The sequence below is a fragment of the Haliotis rufescens genome, unplaced genomic scaffold, assembly GCF_023055435.1.
Source record: "Haliotis rufescens isolate VD_foot unplaced genomic scaffold, xgHalRufe1.0.p SCAF_9, whole genome shotgun sequence".
In the NCBI taxonomy this organism is placed as follows: domain Eukaryota; kingdom Metazoa; phylum Mollusca; class Gastropoda; order Lepetellida; family Haliotidae; genus Haliotis; species Haliotis rufescens.
The window spans coordinates 5,451,687-5,476,799 of record NW_025964383.1 but is presented as its reverse complement, the minus strand read 5'-3'; the positions used below and the strand labels follow the sequence as shown (position 1 = coordinate 5,476,799).

Genomic DNA, 25,113 nt, shown 5'->3' with positions numbered 1-25,113 from the left:
TTGTTAAGCTTTGTTAAATGCGCTTTTGCATTTTTCTTGAACCACCAAGGTACTGTGGGTTTGCCTATTTTTGGTGTTCTGAAGGGGAATTTTTTTAAGCTATGTTCATTATGCATTCTTTATCTTCGAGGTCCACTGGGTTAACCTGTTTGTAGACACTTGTTCCGCACCAATATTTATCCTAACTTACGTGTATATGTGGTATATCATTGGTTGGGGTAAGTTGACTAATCATAACAAGGTTTGGTTAACCATTTTTAGGGATTACCATTTATGTGAATGTTGTTGTAAGGTTTTAAAACTATTTGGATGTGTATCCTTTGACACTAACTAGGTTGTGCGTGACATCTTTTGTTTTAGGTGATAAGTCCTAGATAATTAGGGCGCTGTCTAGACTCATTGAATACAGAGCTAGTCAAGTGGTGTTATTTTAGGATATTATTTTTATAGTTGGATAATAGGGTTTAAGGTTTGTTTACACTGACACTTAGACACCACAATTTAAGTGATAGCTTACATGGCATTTAGGGCAGCATCCTAAGCCCCACACTCTTCAATATAATGATAAACGTTCTATTCGAGGGACTATCCCCCAAAGTAAACACATCAAAATTCGCGGATGATGGAGCCCTCTGGATCCGCACTAAAAGCATTAAAATGGCGCAAAACTTACTACAAAAATCTCTAAATAAAATACAAAAATGGGCTGACAAATGGGGCTTTTCCCTAAACTTAGAAAAAACCACAGGAATAGTATTTAAACACAAAAATATGCAACCCGCCTCCCTAAACCTCCAACTAAACAACAAACCAATCAAATTTTAAAAACAAACCAAATTCTTAGGATTAATCTTCGATGAACATCTCACCTGGGATGCTCACATTAAAAACCTAGGCCTATGTTTAGAATACAGTACCACAAACTTTTCAAACACGTGATCATACCCTATGAAGTAATTTGTAGTATTTTGTTGCCAGTCACACCAGTGAAACAATGCCCTGTGACGTCAGGGGTCATCGAGTGTGCATAAGCTCCTCCCAGTGATCTATCATCTCTACATGAAATGTCATTGAATACGCCCTGCGGTGTTGAGAGTTTTGAGTATTTGTTTACTAATTATAGCCTTCGGCAGCGCATTTTAGAGCAAGCGCTAGTTTACGAAAGCACTTTTATTTTTTATATATTTTTTATTTCGTTTTTCTCGTAATTGAAGTGGATAAAATGGTCATAAATGGGAACTAATATACATATATTATTTTTTCGGTTCATTAATTTTCATTATTATGCACAAGAATGTAGTTTATTAGGGATACTATATTGGCGCTGAACACATCCAAATCTCACCAGTGTTAGGGTAGGTTACCCCGAACTCTATCCTTAGCCCTTGGATCCCCTTTACGATAAATCACCCCTTTATGATCATTAGGGTTAGGTACCCGTTTAGTGGCTTTAAGATTATCCGAAGTCTATCCCTAACCCTTGGATTCCCTTTACGATCAATCATCCCTTACGATCATTAGGGTTAGGTACTTGTTTAGTGGCTATTATAGATTATATGGCGGCTCCTAAAATTCTTCACATAAAAACGTCGAGTAAAAAGGATGAAAAGGTTTTGTGTCGATTATTTTGGCAACTGGAAACTGTCCTGGAACATTCACACAAGCCACTTTCACCGGCTACATTTTTTTCAGTACTGATACAAAAGCGAACTCACCATTGTGTCGTCACTAGTCATGCTTATTCCTCCCTCGTTCCTTACTATTATCCACATCATCCTTACAGTGTTCCCTACCACACTTTTCTGTCACAAAAATCACCCGACGAATTATTATTCATGCGTACTCGCGAGTTCGACGTCTGACGCCTTGAGCCGTTTTCAGTTCGCGCCATATCGGATCATTCCTCGCCACTCGGTATCTTGTAGATTACGGAATGGGACAAGTGTGCCAAATGGCATCGGGATCATTCGTAAGTGTCGATAGACTAAAGTCACGAGACACCATGCCTACCCGTAACCTTCGTAAGGGTCCATCACCTGTTCGACCCTTTTCGTTCAGTTCCGTAACGTCGTAGGCATGACTAGGTAAATTTGCACTTTGTTTCACAGTGTGGTCGTAGCTCAGTCGGTTAGCTGTCGGGCTAACAATCCGAAGGTCGCGAGTTCACGTCCGACGGATTCTCACATAAACTGGTTGCTTGTCTTGAGACATGTGACCTACGGCAGAGATCATCCTCACGAGCAGTTGTGGTACTGTATTCTAAAGGTGCTCCAAAACCTAGTAACCAGATGCAGCAAAGACCTAAACACGTTAAGATGCCTAACCGGCTCCAACTGGGGGGCCTCTAAAAACACCCTCCTCTCACTCTATATATCACTAATTAGATCCAAACTAGACTATTGCAGTGCCATTTACGACACCCTAAACAACTCTCTCATTAAAAAACTAGACTCAATCCAGTATCAGGCCCTAAAACTAATCACACGAACTCAACATGGCACCTCCTCCACCTCACTCCAGGCCTTAACAGGAGAAATGCCACTTAAACTACGTAGGGAATAACTTACCCTAAACTTCTGTGCCCCGTTCCAATCAAACTCTCTAATCGAAAACTTAATAAAAAACAATATTAGCCCTAGAAACCAAGCCCTAGCCCGGAAAAATCCACTACTTACTCCAATTTTCCAAAGAATAACAAATTACCTAAATAAACACAAAATAAATAATCTTAAACATAACAATAAATCATCCAATATCTTTACTCCAAAACTTAAAATACCAAAAATAGACACAACACTAGCCGATACACTAAATAAACAGACCGATCCTAACATCGCTAAAACCACCACACTAGCATACATACACTAAAATTGGCCAAATTGGTGTCACATATACACAGACGGATCCTCAGATCCGATCTCAAAACACACAGGTTTCGGAGTCCACATCGCACAACCAACCAAAAACACCCAATCTTACCGACTCCCAAACAACCAATGCATATTCAAGGCCAAACTCATGGGCATGGCCTCAGCACTACACTATCAGCAATCTAAAAAACACCAAAAAATCCTCATCCTAACCGACTCCCTCAGTGGACTACAAGCCCTCAAAAATATAACACTAAAAACCGCCCCAAACTAATAAATCAAATACTCAAAAGTTCAACAACTTAACTAAGGCAGGTAAACAAATAGAGTTCATTTGGATCCCTGCCCACGTAGGAATCTTTGGAAAAAAAACCGCAGATAAGGCAGCAAAATTATCCATTAAACTCCCAGAAATAAGCTTAAACTTACCCAGCTCAAAATCAGAAATCAATAGTGTCACTAAACAAAAAATCAACAAAAAATGGCAAAATATATACCAAAACTCAAATAGCGAAATTAGGAAAGTACTCAAAGAAACCCTAACTAAACCGAAAATACTACACCCATCCCCCAAAATTGACAGAATAATTACTAAACTACAAACAGGCCACACCAAACTAAATAATCACCGTAAAATAGCTAATCTACACACAACAGGAAACTGCCCACATTGCAAACAACAAGAAACACCAGAACACGTACTCATTCACTGCACACACTACCAAACACACCGAACAACACTACAGACCACCCTAAATCTTAAAACCACACTTACACTAGAATCAATCCTAAATCCACAAAATAAATTAGAAAAATTCAAAGCCTTGGGCAATACCTAATTAAAACAGGACTGATTAGTCGCATTTAAACCCCAAATAAAATATTAAAACCAAAACTACCTAATCTAACAACCACCCAACACACACAGCTCCCTAAGATCGTCCTCCATCCCTTCTTGGCATTCATTCCAAATCTCGAAATTTCAAAATTACTATATAAGCAACCCCTAAAGCCCCCCTCCTGGGTTGCACAAACTCACTTTTCCCCTTTTCGGAAACACATTAAATGGCCTGGCTGGGCTCGTGTCAGACATACGCTTGCAGTCGGAAAGCGCACATTAAATCTCCAATATACGTAAGTGGCATTTAGATTAAACATTGTTTCAATATAGATAACTATTGAATGTTTTGGTTCATGTGGCAATGGATTTATGGTTTTATATTTAGGTTGTAATGTCCGGCAAATACGTTCAAGAAAATATCCGGTTGGCAAATTTTAAAATGTCTGGAACAACCTTGTCAGATACCACAGCTGTGTTTAGTGACTCTGGAACAACCTTGTCAGAAACCACAGCTGTGTTTAGTGACTCTGGAACAACCTTGTCAGATACCACAGCTGCGTTTAGTGACTCTGGAACAACCTTGTCAGAAACCACAGCTGTGTTTAGTGACTCTGGAACAACCTTGTCAGATACCACAGCTGTGTTTAGTAACTCTGGAACAACCTTGTCAGAAACCACAGCTGTGTTTAGTGACTCTGGAACAACCTTGTCAGAAACCACAGCTGTGTTTAGTGACTCTGGAATCACTTGTGAATGAGGACGTCCCTTTCGGTATCAGGAGGGATGCATCTGTTGGTTGTTGTCATAGTAACTGGTGCTTCCTCAAATGGATCAGGCAGCAATCTGTTGATTTGCACATCACCATTTTCAGGAGCACAAATGAGATGACCTACGTGTACATGGCTTGGATAACCGTTGATATCTACAATGTAGCTCACTAGTCCTAACCTATGCATGACAGTTCCAAAATCCCATTTGTCTGGTCCCCTGAATCGTCTCACAGCAACACTTTTCGAAACAGATTTTGAAGTTGTCTATTTGCATCAGTAACATTCTCCCATCACCTAAAGTTGGCGTGATCAAGTCTAAGCCTGTGGGCAGTTGTCTTTTCATGGGTAGTTCACATGGTAGTCTACCTGTAGCAGTATGTGGCGTCGTTCAAACAATGAAGAAAGTTTGAAAGTTGCCATTGAGGAACAATTTCATTTTATGTTTTCAAATGATGTTCTAAGATCTGCACTAAGCATTCAGCTGCACCATTTGTTTGAGGATGATATGGCAGACTTCGTTTGTGCACAACACCAATCTTTATAAGAAAGTTTTTCATTTCTTCAGAAACAAACTGTGGCCCGTTGTCAGATGCCATGTCATGAGGGATTCTATGTGCTGCAAACATGTGTCATACAACATCAGTCGTCTTTGACGTTGTCATTGAGTTCATAAGGTACACCTCAGGCCATTTTGAGTATGCATCCATCATTACAAAGTAGTTGCACCCATTGTATTATGCAAAGTCCATATACACCTGTTTCCATGCCGTTGATAGAAAAATGTCCATTCATGTTGTGGTGCACTGTTTGGCATATTTCCCATCGTAATACTGCTTAAGCATGATTTCACAATACTTTCAATCTCACTGTCTAAAGATGGCCACCACAGATAGCTCGAGACAGTCCCTTCATGCACACTATCCCCAAGTGATCTGTGTGTATATCATTCAACATCCGTTGGCGTAGCATTAGAGGTATTATCTCTTGTAGTCCCTCAGTAAAATTCCTTTGCTCTACTGATATCGCATTCCTCCTCAGAATGGAAGGTTTCATTTCAGATGATTTAACTGCTGTCGCCCATCCGTTTAATGTATAATCAAGAATCCTTGAGAGTGTTGGATCCTTCCATGTTGCATTTCAGAGGCAAGACACCTCACTTTCCACAGATTCGTCAACATTTTTCCCTCTTTACCTTGACACCATACTCTTTCAACCTTGTGAGAGTCAAGTCCAGTAACCTAAAATGCTCCTTAGAAGTTTTACACTTAATTTCAATATCATCCTGGAATGTTACTGACTTTTCAATCCCATAAAGTATTGATTCTATCACTGATTTGAAATTGCCGGACAACTGGCAGTTCCAAAAGGTAATCTGTTGTATGGATAGGGTCCCTTGTGAGTGTTCACCACCAGCAGTTTGCATATCTCTTCACTAACCTTCAGTTGATTGTAAGCTTTGGACAAATTGGTCTTTGAATTTTTTTCTTCCAGCAAATGAGGCAAAAAGATTTTGTGGTTTTGGTCCCGGATATTTTTCCACTTCAGTGCACTGGTTTAATGTGACTGAAGTCACCGCAAATTCTGACATCTCCTGATAATTTGGAAATAACCACTATAAGTATAGGTTTAGCCGACTCACTTGTTTTCCCTTGGAAATTACACCGTCTGCTTCTAATTTGGCAAATTAATCTTCAAATTTTGCTTGGAGAGAACATATAGTTGAAGAACATTTCTTTCATTTACATTCTGATTGCAAATGTCCAACTATTCCACAAGAATCACAAATAAAAGTCTTGTATCGGTACATTTCTGGTTCGTGTTTCGTGTATCCACATCTCCAACACTTGTCTGTTGTTGCCCTGCCCCTCTTCAGTGATTGGCTCTTCGCTTGTCAGTCACCTTGTTCACTGATCACTGATCACTTGTTCACTGATGTCACGTGGGTTGCTAAGTCCAGTTTTAAAATTGTGGGATTCTCAGTTAGCAATTTCCAATTCTGATTGTAGAAACGAGAATGTTCAGAAATCTTAATTTTTGTTGGTGCAAAATGTGACAATAACACTCATACAATTCCTTGAATGTCTTTGTGTCCTGTTTGCCGGAGCCACTAACAATGTTTATGTATATCTTGATGTCGCAGGCACTATTTTCGTAGTGTTCTATTTGACCAAAAGCAGCCATTTCATGTTCTTCAATCCTGTACTTGTGGCCAAATTGTCGTGTATTTGTTGTAAATAACCAAGGATAAATGGTTCAAACAGATTACTTTATCTGTAACATTGTAGATCTAACATGCGTAATGGAGGTCTTTTTTACATGTGGACTTAGACATGCTCAGTAGCGCAATAACTTCATGAGGTCTATCATACTAATTGCAAGCATCTAATTAGGAGAAACGTGTTAAATGTTAAATTTAGAGCTACTATATCTCCAATTTCAAAACACTGTACCAGGAAAGTTTATCTCCATTCTACCATGACAATTGTATTAACAATTGTAGTTAGAACTCATTTATGGCTTTGGTGTCAGTACAAGATGTGACCTCGCATTCCAATTGTGATTTCACCCGTCAAGGGGTGACTGGTTGTTAAACTGTCAATAACTAACAAACACCAGGTTCAGAAATAACAATGAATGTTTTGTTTATTCACTGTATTCGTCACTCAGGAATAACTGATAATTTCAAAGATCTTAGTTTACATTTTGAGTTTCCAACGTAGACCCTTTGCCCACCCGAGTAATGAACCCGACCTTGACCTATTCTCGGAAGTAAGTGTTTACCATTACAGTGCAGCTGGAAATTTCAAAAGATACATCCGAAGCACGCTTGACAGTTTGTGCAAGATTAACTTGATTGTATGACTGAGAACTGACAGTAGTGGAAACCTGATTACTGGCACCTTCCAAAATGGATAAGTATAGAAACACTTTTGATTTGACGAGGAGTTGGTGTTGTACAAATTTGTAGACTCTTGATTTTTGTGCCCAGTCAACTTTATGATTTCACTCGCATCTACGCCTGTGTCTGACAAAAGGGTCACTTGGTGGCTCTTACACAGTGATTGGTGTAAATTTTGCTCAACTGCGATTCAGTGGATATGGTTTTCATCATTTGTGAAAGTGTGTTGTGACCTGGTGTGACTGGCATGTTTGCAAGGCTGTTAAAAGAAAGCAGGATTATTTTGGATATCATTTCGAATGATATTTCCAAAAGGATGCAACAGGGCATGAGGTTGTACCGGTGGCATGCATGGTTTCGCCTGTCCCTTATCCTGTGAGCCCCCTGGATGATTTTTTGTAGCCTCTTGAGTGTTTCATTTTGATGTAATCTACCCTGACATCGTCTGTTTCAATGGTAAACGAAGTCAGAGATGATTCTCCCTGATTTTCGCAACCTCGGTGACCAAACCCTAAAGTAATGTCAAACCAAACATTACGCTGAAGATTGACTGGTGAATCTACAGACTGACATTCCCTAATTTGACATATCCCCACAAGAAATGGCCTCATGTTGGGATGCGTTGTCATGGCCAAGTTGTTTTACTTTTCTCAGCATGCTGAGAAACATATTGTTGGCTGTATGGAAGACCTGTTCTTGCAATATGTTAATATACTGCTGATATGGTAGAGCGCAAATGTGACAATGTATCTCCGCACTCAGACCAACAAAGGATGATTTTGAATAAAACTGGCCATCTGCAGTACGGACTTCCGCATAAAAGTGCCTTAGGCGTGCATTCACCTGGAAGTGATTTTAAGTCACTGGAATTTTCCATTTCCACTCAGCCATTCTGAATAGGAAGGAATTAATACATATCAGGCAGAAGTTGTGATAATAATTTAGGCCTGAGGGTTAATTTTGCAGATAAATAATTATATAGAGAGCTATTCATTTGGAGCTACATGGTTTAATCATTCAATTTTATTGACTTTTCTATGAATAGGCCTAGAGTTACCTATTTTTATTGACTTGTTGATTTATTATTGATATAATTAGGTCTATAGATAGTAGCTATACATCAAATACTTGTAATATATTTCCTCATGTTTAAAGATCTTAACACCCCAATGTGTAGTCTCAAGTGTTTTCTTTTACTCCCTTCCAGGAAAATTGAATCCAGGCTCTCGTCATTTGCTACAAAGCTGCTTGCCATTGATGACATTGACGTTTCAATCCCCTTATTGGCATCTGTTGGAAATATTTTTTAACTAATTTATTATTTGCGAACAAATTAATGTACACAGAAGATTAATGTAGTTCAAGCAATGTAATTAACAATGGGGTCATGACTGAATAAGTCTTTCTATATAAAATTATTTTTTTGAGAAAAACATCATGTATGGCCTAAGTCACTAGTATTAAATTAACTTTACAGCTGTTATAATTATCATATACTACTGCTGATTTCAAAACATTACATTTTTCTCCTAAATAGGCATATATGGTTTGAATTATTACCCAAAGTGTCAATGTTTATGTGGACTGAAGGCTTTTCTACAATGTTCGATGTTGATGTTGCCCTATCCTCCGTTAACAGGTCATGGTCAGTGGTCATATCCTCAACGAAATCTGACAAAAAATTCATTTAAATATGTAATTTATTTTACAAGCAATAGCTTCATCTATTTTTGCCATTATCTGGAATTAACATAACAATGTATTTTTTGCTGAAATTTTAGGAAAGCAGACGATCTTTAAATTTAGCCTAGTTCAACTGAATATTTTTTTCTCTGCTTGTAGAGTAATTTGTTTACATAATCACCTGATTCAGTGATTTGCGCAAGTAAAGAGTTGAGCTCATCATCACTAAATCCTTCTTCAAAAACAGATGTAAAATTTCCGACAGCAAATTCGCCGTAATCCATTGTTGTGTCGTTAGTTTGTTTGCTGTCCGCCATGTTGATGGGAAATGAAAAAAGTGCATTACCGTAAAATATGTATTATTGCTCACCTGAAAATCAGAGACCTGTATAATGTGACTTTATACTTCTGATTGACTTTAATTAACTAATCAGAATCAAGTATTTACTCAAGTCATGGTAGAATAATACATAACCACACAAACTGTCAAACTACTGTTGCACATCTGTCAAACTACTGTTGCACAACTGTCAAACTACTGTTGCACATCTGTCAAACTACTGTTGCACATCTGTCAAACTACTGTTGCACATCTGTCAAACTACTGTTGCACATCTGTCAAACTACTGTTGCACACCTGTCAAACTACTGTTGCACATCTGTCAAACCACTGTTGCACATCTGTCAACCAGCTGATGAACAACTGCCAAACAACTGTTGCACATCTGTCAAACTACTGTTGCACAACTGTCAAACTACTGTTGCACATCTGTCAAACTACTGTTGCACATCTGTCAAACTACTGTTGCACATCTGTCAAACTACTGTTGCACATCTGTCAAACTACTGTTGCACACCTGTCAAACTACTGTTGCACATCTGTCAAACCACTGTTGCACATCTGTCAACCAGCTGATGAACAACTGCCAAACAACTGTTGCACATCTGTCAAACTACTGTTGCACACCTGTCAAACTACTGTTGCACACCTGTCAAACTACTGTTGCACATCTGTCAAACTACTGTTGCACATCTGTCAAACTACTGTTGCACACCTGTCAAACTACTGTTGCACATCTGTCAAACTACTGTTGCACACCTGTCAAACTACTGTTGCACACCTGTCAAACTACTGTTGCACATCTGTCAAACTACTGTTGTACATCTGTCAAACTACTGTTGCACATCTGTCAAACTACTGTTGCACACCTGTCAAACTACTGTTGCACATCTGTCAAACTACTGTTGCAAATCTGTCAAACTACTGTTGCACACCTGTCAAACTACTGTTGCACATCTGTCAAACTACTGTTGCACATCTGTCAAACTACTGTTGCACATCTGTCAAACTACTGTTGCATACCTGTCAAACTACAGTTGCACATCTGTCAAACCACTGTTGCACATCTGTCAACCAGCTGATGAACAACTGCCAAACAACTGCTGCACATCTGTCAAACTACTGTTGCACATCTGTCAAACCACTGTTGCACATCTGTCAACCAGCTGATGAACAACTGCCAAACTACTGTTGCACATCTGTCAAACTACTGTTGCACATCTGTCAAACTACTCTTGAACATCTGTCAAACTACTCTTGAACATCTGTCAAACTACTCTTGAACATCTGTCAACCAGCTGATGAACAACTGCCAAACAACTGTAAATCAACTGTCGAGCTGCTGTTCTGTTTCACAATGAATCACTGTCGAATGAATGTCCAAGTTGTTCAACAAGAACTTTTCTTAAGTAGTGAAGTTACTTGTGCTACACGGACGAAAATCTGGAATAAATCTGAAAAAATATGTTTTATAAGGATTGATGTGATCAAAGAACAAAGAAGTATGAAACTCTCAAGTGATTCTCTCATATTTTAGGCATTAGATTTTGGTTTCCATTAACATTTGCTTGTGTGGGGAAAAGCAACAATGTACACTGTTTTAATGTATATTTGCAGGCAGCAGAGGACTCACTTCGACTGATGGGTAATCGTCTGTTTTATGAACAGATGCTACAGGATTCAATTTTTCAACAACAGTACAATATTTCAGATGAGGTGGATGTTACCACACTCAAAGACTATATGCAGGTGAGTAAATTTTTATTCACTGTCACCAAATGATTTAGCTTTAATTTTTGAAGATAGATTGAGACATGATGTGATGCTTGCAGAATGCCACTGCTTTTATGTCTGTGTTACAGTACTTGGCTAACGTGGATGAGACACCTGCATATATGGGAGGGAAAGAAAATTACTGGCGGAAGCTCACATTGGATGGTATGTATAACTATAATGCTTTAGCCATAGAGCAGGGCAGCAGCGAGTACTAGACACATAACAATCATCGCAATACAACTGACCAACTTATCGTCAGAACTGATTGGGAAATTTATAATACAAAGGGAGACAACTGCTGGTGGTTTCAAAATTGACCAACAGGCAAACAACATCTTGCTCAGCCTGAACCTGGATACTATTAGCTTGACGACAGCTTCAGTAGTGTAATGGATCCTGTTTTGTTTACAGATTCGAGTTTTGTATGTATTGTTGATTTGAGATTGCCGGACCAAGTTTTTGTACTGACCGTCACATGGCTGAAGTAAAGTTGGCTCGTATTGAGCTCGAGTTGTGTCATTAATACGAAGGTATTACATGGTGTCAGAAGTCATGGCAGGTCGAATTGACATTCCGCCCATGAATTTCGATGCCGCTAATGTGGCAGAAAGTTGGAAAAAGTGGAAACAGACGATAGAATTGCTGTTCAGTGGACCACTCGCGGCGAAAGATGAAAAGGAAAAGTGTAGCTATTTTCTGTTGTACATTGGTCAGGAGGGCCGAGATGTATTTAATACTTGGACATTGACAAATGAAGAAAAGGAAAAATTGCAACCTATGTACACAAAATTTGAAAACTATTGTATTCCTAAAACGAATGTGACAATCATGCGCTTTCGCTTTAATACACGTGTTCAGGGCCAAAATGAGACAGTGGATTCATATGTGACAGAAATCAAAACCCTCGCGAAAGATTGTGCCTTTGGTGCGATTGCTGATGACATGGTTCGTGATAGAATAGTTTGTGGAACGAGTAACAAACAAGTACAAGAAAGACTGTTACAAGAAGCAGATTTGACAGTAAATAAGGCCCTTGAAATAGCGAGAAGTTTTGAAGTGAGTAAAAAACAGATGAAAGAAATTCAGTCAGAGGCAGTTTGTAGCATTCAGAAGAGAAGTGGTGGTTATACTCATCAGAGAAAGTTAGGGGACAGTAGTCAGAAGCGATCAGCAAGTGCACAGGCTAGTGTGAAAACAAGTAGTGATATGTGTGAAAGATGTGGAAAATCACATTCAAAGAATGACATGTGTCCTGCAAGAAGTGCTGAGTGTTTGAAGTGTCACAAATTTGGACATTATGCATCAGTTTGTAGGTCCAGAACAGTAGCGAGGAATCCACCTAAAACACAGAACTCAAGAGGGTCCGGAAGATGGAAACAAGGTCAAAGCAACCCAAAAGTCCACAGTTTAGAGACTGATGAACTCTTTATTGGGACAATAGAGGATAGAAAGGGTGAAAGTGGTGAAGACTATTCAGAACAATATGCAGATATCCTAGTGAACAAGAAGTTCATAGTAGCTATGAAGATAGATACAGGAGCACAAGTTAATGCTATGTCAGAGAGAGACTTTCTAAAAGTCTGCAAGTTTGCAGGTCCTCTTGAGAAACCGGACACAAGGCTTTACGGCTATGGACAGAAGTGGTTGAAAATTGCAGGTATGACTTACCTGGATTGTAGTTACAGAAATGTGTCTGTACGCCTAAAGTTCTATATAGTGCAAGAAGAGGCACCCTCAGTGTTAGGACTTCGAGCCTGTGAGGACTTAAACCTGATAAAAGTCCTGTTGAACATTGAACGCCTGATTACTGATGCAAGTAGTTCTGAGAACATACTCAGGATGTTTCCTGATATCTTCCAAGGCTTAGGATGTCTTGAAGACAAGTACAGTATTCAGCTTGACCCAGAAGTGAAACCAGTAGTACATGCTCCACGGAAAGTTCCGATTGCCCTACATGAGAAAGTTCAAGTGGAACTTCAGCGAATGGAGGACTTGGGAGTGATCATGAAAGTGGAAGAGCCCACTGAGTGGGTAAATTCTATGGTGGTCGTCCCTAAAGCCAGTGGTGAAATTAGGTTGTGCCTTGACCCAGCTGACCTAAATAAGGCGATACAACGTGAGCACTACAGAATGCCCACGATACAAGATGTGACCTCAAAGATTGCTGACCACAAGTACTTCACAGTTCTAGATGCGAAATCGTCATACTGGCAAGTACAACTTGACCACGACTCCTCCATGTTAACCACGTTCAACACTCCATGTGGTAGATATAGGTTCTTACGTCTTCCATTTGGAATTAAAAGTGCCAGTGAAGTGTTCCAAAAGCGCATGGACAAAATCTTCGAAAAACTGAACTATACTCACCCAATAGTAGATGATATTCTCATCAGTGGCAGAACCATTGAGGAACATAACAAGAACCTCATGGACACTCTTGAGACTGCAAAAGGAAGTGGTATCAAGTTAAATGCAGACAAGACTCAACTGTGTTCGCAGGAAGTGAAATTCTTTGGTGAAATACTTACCTCTGATGGCATGAAACCAGACCCGGATAAAGTTGAAGCAGTACGCACAATGACAACTCCAACAAGCAAGAAGGAGCTTGAAGGTTATCTGGGAATGTTCACTTATCTTGCACAGTATTCCCCTTGTCTTTCTGAGAGAACTCACATCCTGCGTGATCTGATTAAGCAAGACAGTCAGTGGAATTGGACTCCAAACCATGAACAAACCTTCCAAGAGATCAAGGATCTCATCACAAGATCACCAGGTCCTGTTCTGCGATATTTTGATTCCCAGAAAGAAGTCGTTCTGCAAGTGGATGCATCCCAGAATGATGTTGGGGCTGTTCTGTTACAGGAAGGACACCCTGTAGCATTTGCATCCAAGTCTATGACGTCATGTCAGCGCAATTATGCACAGATAGAAAAGGAGATGATGGCCATAGTATTTGGCTGTGAGAAATTTCATCATTATTTGATGGGTAGAAGATTTGTTGTCATGTCAGATCACAAACCATTGGAGAGCATTTTCATGAAGCCACTCCACGCTGTACCACTACGTCTCCAGAGGATGAGAATCAGACTGCAAAGGTATGATGTTGTTGTCAAGTACATTCCAGGAAAAGACATTCCTGTGGCTGATATGCTGTCCAGACACTTTATAGAAGAAAAGCTGACAGACTTGAACTCTTTTGATGAGGAAGTTAGCGCATATGTTCATATGGTGACAACAGGCTTACCTATTTCAGATAGGAAGATGTCTGAGATAAAATCCGCTACAGTTGAAGATGAACAGCTGCAGGCAGTGATTAGTGCAGTGCAAAATGGTTGGGCAGGTACACACGTAGACTGTTCCGCTCAAGTCAAGGACTTTTGGACATTTCGAGAGGAAATCTCCTGTGTTGATGGAATTGTGTACAAGGGGAGTAAAGTAGTCATTCCCTCGAAACTCAGAGTTGAAATGCTTCAATGCATTCATAGTGGTCATCAAGGCATGACCAAGTCGAAAGAAAGAGCTAGAGAGATTATCTTTTGGCCGTGTATGAACAAAGATATTGAGAGAACAGTAGAGCAGTGTGCAGTATGTCAAGAGCACAGGAAAAGTCCTTGTAAGGAACCCATGATCTCCAGTGAAGTACCTACCCTCCCGTGGCAAGTAGTAGCCACAGATCTATTCCATATGGATGGAAGAGAGTATTTAGTAGTAGTAGACTACTACAGCAGGTATTTTGAAGTAGCCCTGTTAACCAACACAAAGGCTTCTACAGTCATCACACATATCAAGTCCATCTTTGGACGACATGGCGTGCCTATGCGTGTTGTCTCTGATAATGGGCCACAGTATGCCTGCGCTGAGTTTAAGACCTTTAGTGACAAGTGGAAGTTTGAACACATAACGTCGTCACCACTGTATCCACAGGCCAATGGTCTTGCTGAAAAGACAGTCCAAACTCTCAAACAGCTGTTACGAAAGTCTAGGCAGAGTCATGCAGATCCATATCTGGCAATGTTGGCTTATAGGAATACGCCTATAAATGGACTCGCCTCACCAGCGCAACTGCTGATGGGACGCAGGTTGAGAAGTGACTTACCGGTGCAATATGCAATGCTCAGACCTGAAGTTGTTGACTGTGATGTAGTGAAACAAGCAATCTCACAGTCACGAGAGACCCAGAAAGTCTACTATGATCAGAGAGCTCATCCAAGACCACCAATACAGGTGAATGACAGTGTGCGATTGAGGCAAGGGAAGGACTGGATCCAAGCTAAAGTTGTGAAATATGCAAGCACTCCACGTTCTTTGGTAGTAAGAACTCAAGGTGGCTCAGAGTACCGACGGAACAAGCATGACCTGATTCCAACAAAGGAAAATCTTCCTGACGACTGCAGTATTATCCAAAGTCCTGATGGAACCACTCAAGGAGCAACTAATGCTACTCCAGAGAATGTTCCTGTACAGTCTCCAGACACTCCTCCAGACATGAATGTGTCGCAAAGCCTTGTTCCATCGAGGAACCCCATTGCATTCTCATCCAGTGGTCGACCAATCTTCAGACCACAGCGATTCTCTGAGTGACTCTAAAATTGCAATAATGGTTTTATTTGTGATAAAGTTATTGTGCTCAGAGAGACAGACATTTCATTTAACAGTGTGACACTTAAAGTAGTGTTATCTTTATTTTTAGCTTATGGAAAAAAGGGGATGTAATGGATCCTGTTTCGTTTACAGATTCGAGTTTTGTATGTATTGTTGATTTGAGATTGCCGGACCAAGTTTTTGTACTGACCGTCACATGGCTGAAGTAAAGTTGGCTCGTATTGAGCTCGAGTTGTGTCATTAATACGAAGGTATTACAAGTAGTACCTGGACAACAGAGCGCCCATAGATGGAAACTTTATATATTGCTTTTTTAAATAGCAAAATACATGGAAACAGGTTAGAATAGAAAAGTGATCCTTGACGTTTTGTTTTAAGAGCTATCTCTAGCAGACAGATCTTTATATGGCCTATGCGGAAAGAGGATGCTTGCCTGTTAATTTTGGGTATTAGCAGTTTACCTCAAAAGCTATAAATAAATCTAAAGCACTTCAGTGAATTACTTAAAAACTACTTGAAGACAAAGCTCCTGAATAGTAATGAGATGTAAAATATAAGCAATGTTCAGCAAGCACATTGGTTTGGCTATTAGTTATTTTTGTCATTGTGATTGTATTAACAGTGTTACCTCGCCACACTATCTTCTATGATGTCATAGAATATGCATACAACAATAAGATGACCCCCAGACTTCAAGAAGAGCTGCCCCTCCTTGTGTCCCGTCCTGTTACTCAGGAGATTCAGGTGGAGCAGCTACGCAGCATTGGACTCATGAGGTCAGTAGCTTCACCCTCACTCTCGCACCTTGCTGTACATTATTCAACCAGTATTATAATGTGTAATAGGCCACTTGAGTTAAAAACAATGAGACATTGCCACATACTTTAAAAGTATTTGTTGTTTGGGAGAAGACTGTCCATGGCATTTAAGTCAAACATTTTTAAAAGTTTGCTTTTTGACTTATTCAATCTCATTGTTTGCATGAAATAAGTTTCTTAAGTAAAGGGTTTGATGAAAGAGAATGACTAGACAAATGTATTGTCCCTTAAACGAAGTTTCCTTTCTGCTTGCATAAAGGAACTCCTACAAGGGCATCTTTGAGAATGTGAGGACCTCTCAAGCCTTTTAATATCCTAGACCTTAAAGGGATGAGTAGAGGCTGATAGCACTGAGAAGGGGATGATGAAGGGAATGGTGTGCTTGTTTTATTAAGTATACATGCGTTTGGGTCTACAAGCATGTGTGGTAAGAGAGACAAGATTTGAATATTTTAACCTCAAGTTAAGGCCTTTGTCAGTTGACCAGTAGCATTTAGTATCTCCTGATGAGTATTGTTTCATCTTTAACATGTGATATTTCCTGTGGAAGCCAGTACTAGATAATAAATAATCAATATGAGTGTGAAATTAATGTGAAAAATGTGAGTGTTTCTGGGCAGCATTGATGTAGTGACACGTTTTTATCTGGATATATTGTAGCATATATTTTAACGTATCCCTCCACAACAGTATGCAATATTCCATCTTGCTTCATCTTGTAGAACATTCCATCGTACACACCCGCCAACCACATCGTACCCTGCATGCTCTTGTGTTTACATCACATTTTCCTTCATCACTCAACTGACATGACTTGTTGTGTTAACTGCACTCTTGCATTACTGACTGGGAATTGACCTGTGTTGTCATTTGGTTTTTACCCAGTGGTTTTTCTATATGTGAAACAATAAAGGGCTGTTTTCCAGACGTGTTTATGTCTGAAAGCCTTTTTCATTGTGGTGTTTTTTGTGTTCAGTTCATGTCATGTACTTGTCTTGTAACATGCCATGATTTCATGCTTGGCAATCTTTATGTCTGTATTTGCTCATCTATCATTCACTGGGGTGAATGAACAACATTATCATTATTGAACCCGTCTCTGGGGTGGACGATGATCTCGCTCACTTTCCTCAAACCTGCTCGGACTGCAACAGCAAGAAATCCTTTGCGTCTTCGACCTTTGGAACGCTAAATGTGTCAACATTTTAGCCGACCATTTTGGGGAACACCTCACCAGACTGCGCAAGAGGGTGCAACAGAGGCTCTGGCGACATACACCACATACCCCACTCAAACCAGCCACCATCACAACACCATCACTTTCAAGTGTCATCTCGGCTGTCCATCTGTTCAAGCACCTGTACCACTAGCACCACCATGGTGCCTAGCATCACCTCCTGAGCCTCATCAGTGACATTGATGCCAGGCGCCTACATGTCGCCTCGCTTATCAATGTTTCTCACAGACACTTCGAGACATGCCCCCCACCCTCACATGGATGCACCATGCCCTCCTGCAAGGAGCCAACATGACCTGTATCAGGGGTATCTGCCATGGATGACAGACAACTACTGCCACCCAGAAGACCAACTATCAGGTGCAGCCTCAGGCTCTGCTCTACGCACAACAAACAGAAGCAAGTTTCGACTCAGTATCACTAGATATGGCCTCTTTAACAATTGCCTCTGCCGCGTCCCTGTCCTGACTATCAGGCAGTAGGTACCAGCCAGACGTGGCCTCCACCTGCAGTTCAGCCCCCAGTGTCACTGCCTCTACTGATGACAAGCAGCCTATTTCCAGATACTCCAGTCCATAGGAGGCCTCTGCAACATGTGTCAAGGACTCCTCCTTTTACCCAGGAACATTCTGGCCTGTTTCAACCTCTGGTGTGAGCAAGCCTGTCCTCCAGTCTCATGATCCACATGTGGCAAGTCTGCTCGGCCTGGCCCATGACTCCACATACCACGGGCATCTCTAGCTCTGACCTTTTCAGCTCTCCCGGCAAGCGTGGTTTCACTGAGACACACCCAAACACATTCTTTCACTCCCAGCTCCCTGTGGCCCTGGCTCCAATGGTGGGCCCTCGGGTTGAATGTCTTCCCAGGGGTCTCTTTCACCGACTGTGCGGACTCACCACCCCTACATTGGGTGAGACATTCTGCACACTGAATCGTTCCCACTACCAGCGCAGCTTCAACAAGTTCTACAGAAGCTGATGTCAACATTCATCCATCTCTTTTGGCAGTTGCTATGGCAAGGAGGAAACCTGTCTTTTTCAAAGCCAATGGGAGTGTAGCTTCTGTTTTAGGCTTATTTGGTTCTTCCAATTAGGCTGACTGAGTGATGGATAAATTCCTTTTAAGGAAAATAAGTCGTGTTTTTACATGTTCCAGTAAGAAGTCGATTGAGTACTGGGTGAGTACCTATGGAGAGATCATCATGATGGAGTACTGAGGCTCAGGCCAACTTGCAACCCTCAATAGGCCTATGTCCATGTCTACCAGTCATCTTGCTTTTAGCCACTGCCAGCTCTGCCAACAGTTTGCAATTATCCCATGGTAGGATGGTGGGCTGGTTCAAGTGTATTCCCCCTCTGCGATTGTGATCAGGGCCTGCCACTTCATCTTTGTCCTATCTCACACTCTTTGATCCTAAATTTCCAGCTTCTAAAACAATCACCCCAAACACACTACAGTATCTCCAAAGTTGCCACCAACAACTTTGTCAATTTCGTGCTCCCGTGCAGGGTGAGCTTTCTCTTGCTGACCACATGTGTACCTCAGCCAACTCATTTTCTTTCTCATCGCCACTGTGTGTTGACGTGTTTTGACAACTTAGAGAAGTTCTTTTTTTGTTCTTTTGCAAAGTCTCTGTGAATTAACACAGTCTATACTGTGGGCAAAAAGGACAGACAACTTCTGGCATGCTCAGAATACACTACTTTGGTCCCTCACTCCTTGTGCTGTGATTGTCGCGGCCAGTGCTCATTGGACTGCTTTCTGCATCTACTTCCAGTAATGTCGCCGTAGATTATTGGACAGTCAATCTAAGGCCAAGGAGCCATCTAAGAAATCATCTAAGAAATCCAAAGCAAGTTCCTCAGTTCCATCAGAAGAGCCTGTAATGTCCCTCACAGCTGATACTTTTCCTGACAGTTTGCTCACAGATGAATTCTCCAACCCCGACCTTCAAACGCTCCACAATCTTGTGGGATCATGTCACCAATTTTAGTGTGTTTTCCTGCTCATGTATTATTGTCCTTTACAACAGTAGGCAGTGTTTTAAATGTTTTATTTCTTTCACTGTTAGAACCAGCTTCCTCGTGTACGTCTCATGGTTGTAGTCTATACAGGCTAGGTGATCTGAGCCTCACCTTCCATCCGTGGGATAAATGCATAATGTGAGATAGGATCAGTTTAAAAAGTTTGAAATTTTCCAATAAATTAAATATTTGTATACTCTAATCCTATCTCACATGCTATATACCCACCTGACCATCCCCGCATCACAGCTCCACTAGCCTGTTAGCTGTGACGAAAGAGAATGATGTGGCAGGGATAAGCACGTGATCTGATCATGTAGGTTGCTATGCATGGGATTACATGCGTGACCCATTTGTATGGGTGGTGACCATGGTGATGCTGGGATGTGTTCAGGTGAATTGTTTGTTAGAAGCTGGAAATTGTTCAAGCACGTTTCCACATAGGATTGAAGAAGAAAGAAGTGTGAGGTATTTCACAAATATACAATATATTGGAAAATTTCCAATTTTGATTTTGCACACTCAGTGTTTGATATCTTAATCACAGTTGAAATGGGTCAATATTGGGTCCTGTGGCACTAACTGGTTGTGAAAAGTGAGGGACCATGTAGGGTCCTGTGGCACAAACTGGTTGTGAAAAGTAAGGGACCATGTAGGGTCCTGTGGCACTAACTTGTTGTGAAAAGTGAGGGACCATGTAGGGTCCTGTGGCACTAACTGGTTGTGTAAAGTAAGGGACCGTATAGGGTCCTGTGACATTAACTGGCTGTGAAAAGTGAGGGACCATATAGGGTCCTGTGGTACTAACTGGTTGTGAAAAGTGACGGACCATATAGGGTCCTGTGGCACTAACTGGCTGTGAAAAGTGAGGGACCGTAAAGGGTCCTGTGGCACCCAAGAGGGTTAAGATTTGTCATCACTCAGCAGGTATGTAGGTTTATGCTGTCAGTCTAGAAACCTTATCCCATGCAGGTAGGTAATCATTGTTGTGAGAGGGGGACATATGCTGTGGATATTATGACTTTGAAGCTATCAAAAGAACTGTTGCTTGTGCTGTTACAGAACCCCACTTGTACCTATGCCAACACCCAAGTCAGGGAAAATGTCTGCCTTAAACCCACACATATCTGGACGCCGATCAAAAAAAGCAATATCACGAGCTGTCAAGATGAGGATGATGTTGGGATTAGCTGGGGTAAGTCATACATCTAAACAAGGTTTATTTTCTGGAATATTCAAATTTCTCTGTGATTTTTAGCTCACCTGACTAAAAGTCAAGTCAGCTTATGTCGTGGTATGTTGTCAGTCTGTTCTTAACTTTTCATTTTCGACATCTCTTCTAAAACTGCAAGGCCTTTGGAGCTGAAACTTTGTACAATGATCCCAGCTATGCTGTCTCTGAAAAGTTCTCATACAATTTGCCTTGTTGACATCTCAATGTGTGCCATGTGCTTGTTAGTTTGCAACGAAGAGATAGATGCCATTCAAAATGGCAGCACCCAATGAGTGATCATGTTTGATGTTGTGTGCACACATACATGTCTGTACTTGAACATAACTGAATAAACAACATCGTTGTGTCATTACTTGGCATTGTTCTGAACTAACACATCCTTCACCTTGTGCCACTCCAAGCCTCACTTGCAAACCAGACGTGGTGAAGTGTGCAAAAGGAGGATACTGCATAATGAAAAAGCTTCTAAGATCAAAGTGAATAAAGCATTGTTGTGGAATTACATATCGACATGATCGATGGCTTTCCAATGGATGGTGTCTTCACTTCCTCAATAATTCCTTCAAGGTCAAACTGAACATATTGTTTTATTATCAGAGCTAGGAAACATATAAATTGTAGCTCACCATGTGAAACTTCAACTTAGATGAAAGGATTGCATGTTGTCTGTTCTGACTTCAGCTTGTGACTTTGGTCATTGCTGACATTGTTGAAAACAAATATTTCTATCTCAGAAACTGCTGCACTAAATGTGGTGATACAGTAACATCTTTATAATCTGTGTGGTATGGATGGCGCTACAGATAACTAGGATGCACACACTATATCAAATTGTAGTGATGCATTGTTTTCACCTATGGTATCGCAGGATTTTCTTTATTTCCTGCCTTTCACTTCATACAAGAATGTTCTAAGCACAGCAGTCACAAAATAAGGTCCTTTACAAAAAGGTTGTAAATTTAAGAGATTTCCCTTTGGATTTTGTAGTATCCTTTACAAGTAGTAGATCCCCAGTGGGGAAAGGCTTGTATTTGCTCCAAATATCATGTAGCTGTCTTTTGTTTCTTCTGGCTTTTTTAGTGTATTTTGGGTAAGCTGATGAACTTTTGCCAGTGTGCCTTCCAGGAAATCCAGATAGGCCATATTCTTTTTCTTGTCTGATGGCACCTAGGTCACTCTGTGGATTAGAGCATCTGTCCCTTCTACTTCCCTCCTAAACATGACTTCCTGTACAAATGTCCTGTACAAATGCCTCTGCCTCAGGGAATACAGGAGTTCCAACCCATTTGTGTACTGATCCATGATCATCACAGTGTTTGCATTAATGCTGTAAAAAATTGCAATACTGTGACACAAGAAAGAAACCCACAGGTGTCCCAAGATGCACTAGAATATCTATTTCAACTTATTAAATAATGTTTACTTCACACATAACTTATTGTTGTTTTGTTTCGAGTTTCTCTTGTGTCTCAAAAGCTGAGTTACAAATGTGTATCTGATCACGTTTCTCTTTTAGAAAACAGAAATCGCAGACCTTGTAACATTATTTTATTGATGTCATTTCTGAAAATGTTTGTAGCAGAATACACCAACATTAAACAGTAAATATACTCACATGCAAAAGCAACGCAAGTGGTTTTAAGCAAATAGGTAACAAACACGGAACCATAAATTGATACGAGTTTTAGCATGTAGTGAAGCCTGATGGTGTTATCAATATTTTTGGTTGCATTCTGGAAGCCGCGAGTAAAAACGCAACATAAAAAACGAATCGCCAAAACGCACCATTTCAATGACTATGTGGGTATCATGCACCCATTTCTCGCAAAATAAAAAATGCATGAACCGTCATGAACTGTAGTGGGTATAAAACTGTGTCCGATTCTTGGACCTACCACTCCTTGGTCAACAATGCCACGCCTTACTCAAATTAAGAGAAACCAGGCTATCGGACGTTTGGAAGCTGGAGAGTCTGTCCAAGATGTTGCCCGTCATTTCAACGTTAACATAACCACAATTTACCGTCTCCTGCATTGATACAATGCTACACAGACCACAGATGACCTTCCTCTGAGCGGTCACCCTAGGGTCACCACACCTCGACAAGATTGGCAGATTAGCCGTCAACACCAGCGACATCCATTCCTAACTGCAAGTGAAAGTGCTCAACAGACCATAGGAACACATAATCGACACATTAGCCGGGACACTGTGATCCGACGTCTCCGTTCCAACAACCTCAGATGTCGCCGACCAGCACGTCCTCCAACCACGGCATCGACAAGCATGACTTCAGTGGGCACAGGGTCATCGCAATTGGCGTCATCGTGAGTGGAGGCGTGTCATCTTCTCTGATGAAAGTCGCTTTTGTGTCTCCCATGCAGACGGAAGAGTCAGAATTTGGCGGCGTTGAGGTGATCGTTTCGCTGACAGAAACATTGTGGAAAGGGATCCATGGGGTGGACCTAGCATCATGATGTGGGCAGGGATTGGACTTAATGCGAGACTTGGACCCATGTGCTTTCTGAATGTTGGTCAAGGTCGGGGACACGGCGTGACTGCTCAGCGGTATATCGACCAAGTTTGCAGACCCCACGTTGTTCATTTTTTGCACAACATCAAGAACACATTTTCCAGCAGGACAACGCTCGTCCCCATGTTGCCAGAGCTACCATGGCCTTTCTGCAACAACACAACATCCATGTTCTACCGTGGCCAGCCCTCAGCCCTGATCTGAACCTATCAAACACTTGTGGGATGAGGTTCAAAGGCGTCTGCACAATGTGCGCCCAGTCCCTACAACTGACGATGAACTACGCACAGCTGCTCTGGATGTGTGCAGGAGGATCCCTAGGGCCTTCACAAATCGTCTGATCCACTCAATGTACAGGAGATGTGTGGCAGTGATCAATGCTAATGGTGGTCACACCAGGTATTGACTGACATTTTGGGTATTGACCCGAAACTGTGTAAGCCCTTAACATTTGAAAAAAACAATTATGTCATCTGCCTTTTAATTCATTAAGCTGTCTTCAGTCAAATTTTTGTCAATCTTGCCCTATTAGTATTTCTTGTCTTTACTGTTGAAAATAAATAACATATATACTGCATACTCGACTTGCGTTTCTTCTGCTTGTGAGTATATATGAAGTGACTGTAATTTTGAAGGATATAATTTACCAATCATCATATTCAGGAAGGTGTTTACATCAGTATGTAGAAGAAATCATATAGGTTTAGTCGATTTAAACAAGGGCTGCAACGAATACACTATACGTATCACGAATATATATTAACAAGTCAACAGTTGATGTATTTTTTATTTTGTTCAGAGAAACAATAACAAAACTAAGTATTTGACATTGTTTGACCATGTTGACAGTGTTAAGTTTATAAACTCACACTTTGCATTTCTTCCTTCTTTTTTCGATCCCATGTGGAAACGTGCTTGAACCATGTTTCCAGCTTCTGAAATAAAAACATTCACCCGAACACCCCTGCATCTCTATGGTTATGTCCAGAAGCTAGGTCATTTGTGTGCTTCCCATGCATGGCAAAACTGCCTGAACTGACCAATTGTACACCTCAACCAATTCATTCTCTTTCTCATTGCCACTGTGTGGTGGCGTGTTTTGACTTCAAGAGAAATTTGTTTGTCTTTTGACACGGTTTGTCAAGTGTTCTACGGGCTATAATTATGGGCAAAAAGGACAGACAACGACCTGCTTGTAAAGAATGCTGCAATACTAATTCTACATCGGACCCTCACTCCTAATGTTGGGACTGTCGCGGACAGTGCTCCTTGGTGCTCCTGAGTCTCTCGATGTACAGTATGTCATGCCTTATCTGATTCTGCCTTTCAAGTATATATCCAGTGATGTCATCGCAGAATATTCGATCAGCTTTCTAAGGCAGGAGATTCGTCTAAGAAATCTAAGACCAGCTCTTCACATATGAGACGATCTTGGACAGTTTTCATACAGATGATTTGTCAAATCCTGACTTGTTGAACACTCCT

The 25,113-nt window shown here is 40.8% G+C and overlaps 1 protein-coding gene across 3 annotated transcripts in view; it reads left to right on the top strand.

Annotated features, from left to right (window-relative positions):
- Positions 1–25,113, top strand: part of LOC124151451 (uncharacterized protein CXorf58-like) — a 122,529-nt gene that overhangs the window by 76,924 nt on the left and 20,492 nt on the right. For all 3 annotated transcript variants that reach the window (XM_046523931.2, XM_046523932.2, XM_046523929.2), the window contains exons 6-9: positions 11,021–11,152; positions 11,266–11,341; positions 16,404–16,557; positions 20,924–21,056. In XM_046523931.2, the coding sequence (XP_046379887.1) occupies positions 11,021–11,152; positions 11,266–11,341; positions 16,404–16,557; positions 20,924–21,056 (495 nt within the window). The remainder of the gene's footprint in view (positions 1–11,020; positions 11,153–11,265; positions 11,342–16,403; positions 16,558–20,923; positions 21,057–25,113) is intronic.